The 5,993-nt window shown below is 42.8% G+C and overlaps 1 protein-coding gene across 1 annotated transcript; it reads right to left on the bottom strand.

The window, feature by feature from the left end:
• Positions 1–1,345: 1,345 nt before the first annotated feature.
• Positions 1,346–4,506, bottom strand: BDBG_04693 (GTP-binding protein EsdC). Its single transcript, XM_002624783.2, has 2 exons — positions 3,616–4,506; positions 1,346–3,538 (listed from the first exon to the last, which is right to left on the bottom strand). Exons 1-2 carry the CDS (start codon positions 3,808–3,810, stop codon positions 2,942–2,944), a joined length of 792 nt encoding a protein of 263 aa, XP_002624829.1. The 5' UTR covers positions 3,811–4,506; the 3' UTR covers positions 1,346–2,941.
• Between the last annotated feature and the right edge of the window lie 1,487 nt (positions 4,507–5,993).

Raw genomic sequence — 5,993 nt, 5'->3', positions numbered from 1 at the left:
TGCTTATAAATGTAAAAGAAGTTATAGCGGCCATCAATTAATTTAGCGTATAGTATATAAGAAGCCGGTGTACGCCTGTAATTATACGCTGACTTAGACTGACTATGTAACTGTGTCTGAGACCAGAATCAGATTTTTTAATAGTCTTATTATCAATTCAACTGATCTTATTACACAGTTTTAACATTAAATAGTAGTTTTATACTGTCTCAGTGAGACTTACTGTCTACTCTTATCACATTTTTCAAATAAGATCATGATTTCTACTTCTCAATTTAAATTATTTTTATTGCTTTAAATGACTTTAAATCTTATTTAAATGTTATCAAAAAGTGTTACTTTTTAAAAAATTAAAAATAGTTAAAAAAAAATCTTAAAATGTCTAAAAATAGTAACTTTATATCAAGAATGAAACTAAATAAGATTAAATAAGACTACTTTCTCATTTTTTTCAAGTCATGATTTCATTTTAAGATCTTATATATAGTTACTTTGCATGTTTTTTTAATAACTAGTCTCAGTAGAATTCATATTAAGAAATGTATGAGATCAGATTAAATAAGATTAAATATGAAATTCATAGTCTCAGTAGTCAGTTTACACTGACTTAAGCAATCTTTGAATCACATTTTTATCTTGATATATTTTAAAATTCTGTAAAATATCTGTTTATATTCTATATAAATTTATCTGTTCATTTAATTGATTATGAATCAGGTATAGTCTATACATGCTTTGATTGATTGATGAGCTGAATGAATGAGTGAATTGAAAGGTTGAAAGTCAATTACCAACTGATTATTACTGTATTGTGCGAGGTCAGAGTCATGATTATGTAATGAGGTCAAGTGGCGCACTTAGCAAGGTTCAAGTTTTCTGTATACACAAAGCAACACGAGCGTTAGATGAGCTTGTTGATTACGTTATCTTTCTGCGACTGCTGGCATCGGCCTTTGGAAGTCGTTATTTCGGACTTTTGAGTCAAGTCCTAGTTAGTTCATAGCGACTGGCATCCCTGCCACCACCCACCCCCCCCAAAAAAAGGAAAAGAAAACAAAAAAGAAGAAGGTGCGTGAGCTCAGAGATCTGGAAGCATTCAAATCTTCTGATGAGGGGGAATCTTGTTGATCACACTGTTTTCCGCGAAGGGCCTTCTCCTCCTCCTTGTTGTTGATTGATGAGAGAATCCTGAGGGTCTCCAAGTTTGCACTCTTCCCTGAATGGTTATTTTGCATACCCTTCTAGTTAACACCATCACTGCAAAAAAAGGAGAATGGGAATAGAAGTGTGAGAGCTTACAAACAGCAAACCACACATCTGAGAAGAGTGGGATGAAGAGTAAGAAGAAGAAGAAGAACCAGCCAAATCAAAGCATACAGTAGAATAATCTCTGAGAAGCACAGACTACAAGTATATGAAGATATTTCAAACCATGTGAAAAAATCTGGAAGTTTCATGCATGTCCATGAATGTGAAATTGTTTTTGAGTGACCTAGTGAGAATTACTAACCTTACTTCTGAACTACATGAATAGATACATGAGCCCACCAAAGCAGGACATGAACTTCAAAAAAAAAAAAAAACTTTCCAAGTCAACTAAGTTACTAACTAGCCCTTGCTTGGGTGTATTCAGCAGTAATTAAATTGACCAGGCTGGATCTTCCCTGTTTTTTGGTTTTATTTTTTTCTTCCCCTATTCCTCTTTTCTTTCCCCTTCTCGATTCTCATCACAAGAAAGGAAAAGAAAATCACTCCTTCCAACATCCGCAATATGAGGCGGCTGCGCAATTCTTCCCTCCATCTCCAAGTACAAACATACCCTCTGACCTCTCATCCTCACCACCTCACCACCCCACCTCCTGCGTTCTCTTGAGTGTGTCCGCTTCTAGTCATCCCGACTTGCAGCCCATAGATAGAGGTCAAGGTGCAGAAGCTGCCGCTATAGGCCGCTCTGAAGGGACGACAAAAGTTGCACCAAGTCTGGGAGTGACAAGACGGCGTTTCACATCAAGTAAAAAATAAGATACAAAAAGCTGGAACAGGCAAATTGTGGTATGCAATTTCGTTGCGTGACAAAGACAAATTGCGGTAAATCACAAAAAAAGATTGGAAAACAAGATCTGGGGTTTCAACCGGATTGCGATGGATGATGCTTGTTTTCGCGAGGGGACGTAAATGGCTGCGTAACTAAAAACATATTTTTTTCGAGATTATTTTTATTTTTTTAAGATGTGTTTATTTGGTACGGGTTTCGAAGTAACGGAGTCATCACGATTGGCAATTACGATTTGAAACTCGATCGATTTTTGGGGGGTTGGGGGGGGACCAAGAATGGGAAGATACCTAAAGTATCCGGTTTTGCAACAAGAAGAATTTGGCGATTCGCTGTAGAGTGACATTTTCCGCGTAAAAGCCGGGTTCGTGGAAATGCAGAGGAAAAAAGCAGTACGCTGACGCTGGGTGGATTCATGCTGGCAACGTGCTTGTTGGCTTCAAATGCTAGGATGAATCGATGGAAAGTAGCGTCGTTTATTATCCGATGCCAGAGTTGGGAAAAACTAGTCAAAACAGAACAGGAAGAAGATAAAACAAATTACCAAACAATATGGGTGAGCGAACTGAATGTTTAAAAGTTTGTCGTCAAAATTATTGTTTCAAGTCACAAGAGACAGCGGGCATGCGGGCATGACAATTTTTTCCTTTTCGCTTCGGTATAATTGATTTCTTCCATCTTTTTAACCAATTTTTGGATGAACAAAAGATAACTAACCCCTGGAAGACGTTACTTTCATCAAGGTCATGGGTAAAATGATACAAGGGAGCGAGGGGTTGAGGTGTTGAGACGGATCTAATGTTTCCGCAATCCATCTGTCAACAACGGTGCGCGCTAGGATGTGGAGGACGAAGTTGACAATTTATCAACCACCAAAGAGCGAGTTAATCATCTGTGGGAGACGTAGTGTGGGCGGCGGGCCATTGGGCGGGCGTCGCGATATTCCTCCTCCGAGTCGCTGGAGCAGATATCAGAATTGGAAGCGGGAGATTTGGTTCCACAGCGGCTACCTCCACAATCGATCTTGACGCGATCTCCCTTACGGGTGATTCCGTATCGCTCGCAGCTGCAAATGGAGCTATTGTCGCTCAAGGAAGAGATAGACGATGGCGACGAGCTATCTGAGCGAGTAGAGATCGAAGATCCAGTCGACGAGGGCGGGCTAGAGGAGAGATCCGAATCGGAATCGGACATATCGACACGGCCAAAGCGTCTGGTGAGTTCGCTGACGGTAGGCGGTGGGGAGTAGCGGGGATCCCGAATTTGGCGAGAAGCGTAAGGCTTGGAAGGCTTCGGGGAGAGGATCTTGGAAGGCGAAAGAGCGCGGCCTTTGATTGGTCCAGCGTGGGAATGTCTGTGGGAAGAGTTGGTGCTGCTGCGGGCTCCACTGGGAACATCTAGGATGTTGAGCTTGCGGCCAGTGGTGGGTTCAACAGTGTATTCCGCAGTTGGGTCATGAGAGACATGGTAGCCGTCCATGATGTACTGTTCAGAAAGTAAGAAAGAATCCAAGTCAAAGTTATAAACCACTAAGGGGCAATTCATGATTCTCTTTTACTCACGTAGTACCAGTATCGCTGTCCCAGTTGGAGAGAATTGCCCTGGAAACGGAAAGTCCCCTTCCATGAGCCGGGTTTGGCGGAGGCATCCTGGGAGAGTGGGAGCTGACCAGCGTAGTTATCCCACGAACCGAGGAGATGGATAGTCTTGACATTGGGAGAGGTGCGGATGGAGAAACTGAGTTGCACGGCGGCCATTTTTGCTTGAATAACTTCCGAATATTAAGTATATTACAATGTAAAAAGTGATGGTTGTAATGAAGGTAATGGAGTTTGTAAATATATTAGTGAATGGGGTGTGGTAAAAAGATAAAAAATAATAATGATAAGAAATTATATGTATTTTAAAAGAATTGAATATATCAGGGAGCAGTTATATTCTATCGAAGCCAGAAGGACTACCAGAGTCGCTTTCGGAAATTGTGATCGATAAAATAGAGCGGACGGGTCTCGAAAGTAAGGACGTTGAAAAGAAGAAGCTATTAAACAATGACGTCGACCGGCGACGAACAATGCGATATCAAGTTGGAGGATTGAATTAATCAAGAGGTACCGGAAGCAAGAAGCACAGCTCCTTGTGAATGTGATTGCGCGAGAAGAAGTAGACAACGAAAAGACACACAGGAAATTAGGCACCTCAAAATTAAAGGAATAGCTCTTCAGAAGACAAACAAGACCTGCTGAGGAAAAGAAAAGAAGAAAAAGAAGAGAAGGGAGAGAGAATGAGGAGGAAGAGCAGGAGGTTATATGGGCAGCAGAGCAACAAACACCGTTTGGGGCGGCCCAGCAGAGGGGAAGTCCAAAAATAGAACCTGCATATCGGCTAACCTGTCCAACTTTGTTTTGTCGACCTCGCTGACATAATCAACCGGGCGGGTAGCCAGGCCTTATCATTGGCCCACATCGGCAAGTGGGGTTGATGGCGCCGATCAACGACGACAGAATCCTCCAATGGCAGGGCGCCATGGATCTTCGGCAAACCAGCAGCTGCCGAACCCCAACAGTCAAACAAAAGCCCGGCCAGTCAGCCTGCATCCGCTGCCACTCACTTCTTCTCCTCTTGCTTTAGTCGTTGATGGCGAGGGGCATGGGCCACATTAGCCCTAGTTCTGCTGCATGAAAAACTGTCCATCCAACCTTGGGAATCGCATCACACCACATCAATCACATCCCGCTAGTCCTAATTTGGGTCTGAATAAACCTGCTTCTTCACTAGTCCTGTGCATGTTATGCAATGATTGTGGGAATTTCCCAGCAGGATGGAGATCTTGGCTGATGACCGTGGGGACTCGTGGGGCTCAAACTCCGCTGGCGGTTAGAAGCAGCATTCCTGCCTCAATAACGAAGCCAATTTAACGTGTCAACCTGTCATAAGAGCTCCCTTCCAGCCGTTTTTTATGAATTCTTAAGGTGCAACAAATGCCAGCGCGTGGAGTTGGGCAAGAACTTGGTCTGGAACAGGCCAAATCTCTCTTGTGTTTGATGCATCAACATATGTCATCGAGCAGTTTTGCGATACCACTTGATGGATGGATACCTCTTGCGAGTCCAAACTGATCCAAAAAGCAACAGACTGAAGCAGCACATCCCATGCAATGGCTCCAGCAAGAACATCTTGCCATCTCCAATAACCTTCATCACTTGCTGACACCCACCATAACCGACAAATTCCGTTCGCCAAACTTGTAGTTTTTGGAAGGTCAACAAAATAATTGGTTCATCAAGACTCAGCACGGCTTGGTATCAAGTGCCAAATCACCTGCTATGCTCATGCGAAGTGAGAACCGTCTTCCAGGCTTCAAACTAAATGAGACCAAACTTGGCCCCCCAAAACTGTCGAAATACCTGCCTTCCTTCCACGCTCTTGCTTCGTAAAAAGGTCATAACCTTCCTCGCAGACGTGCAAAACGTGGTTGCCTTTTGGGGCTAAATTGTTGTCGCTCAACGGATGAATGAACATGTATTTATTTTCATTGACAACAAGCATCAAATGCTCGCTTACGCTCGCTTTGCTCCTTGCGCAGCCCCCTCTACCACTTCCACCCTCCGAGGGGTGTGATCGCGCGAGAGAAGATTAGAAAGATAAAGACTTTATATTGTAGTATAATTGATTGTGTTGAGCGATTCTCTGATATAGATGTATTGTTTAAAAGGCTTATCAGGTCTTTCACTGTTATTCAAAGTACAGGTTACATTATTCGACCCGTAGGGGGGGGGGTCAGTGTCGTATCGGAGGCGAGGGGGAGGGGAGGGGAGAATGTTCCTATTTACTTTGTATTATATTTCTTGTAAGTACACAACAGCTACTCGCACGAGACCCGAATGTTTCTATATCATAAGCGGATGGTCTCCGTTTGCTAGTGTCTTGTCTTTTTTTATGG

Source organism: Blastomyces gilchristii (assembly GCF_000003855.2).
Source record: "Blastomyces gilchristii SLH14081 genomic scaffold supercont1.9, whole genome shotgun sequence".
Taxonomy (NCBI): domain Eukaryota; kingdom Fungi; phylum Ascomycota; class Eurotiomycetes; order Onygenales; family Ajellomycetaceae; genus Blastomyces; species Blastomyces gilchristii.
This window is presented reverse-complemented; position numbering and strand designations above follow the sequence as displayed.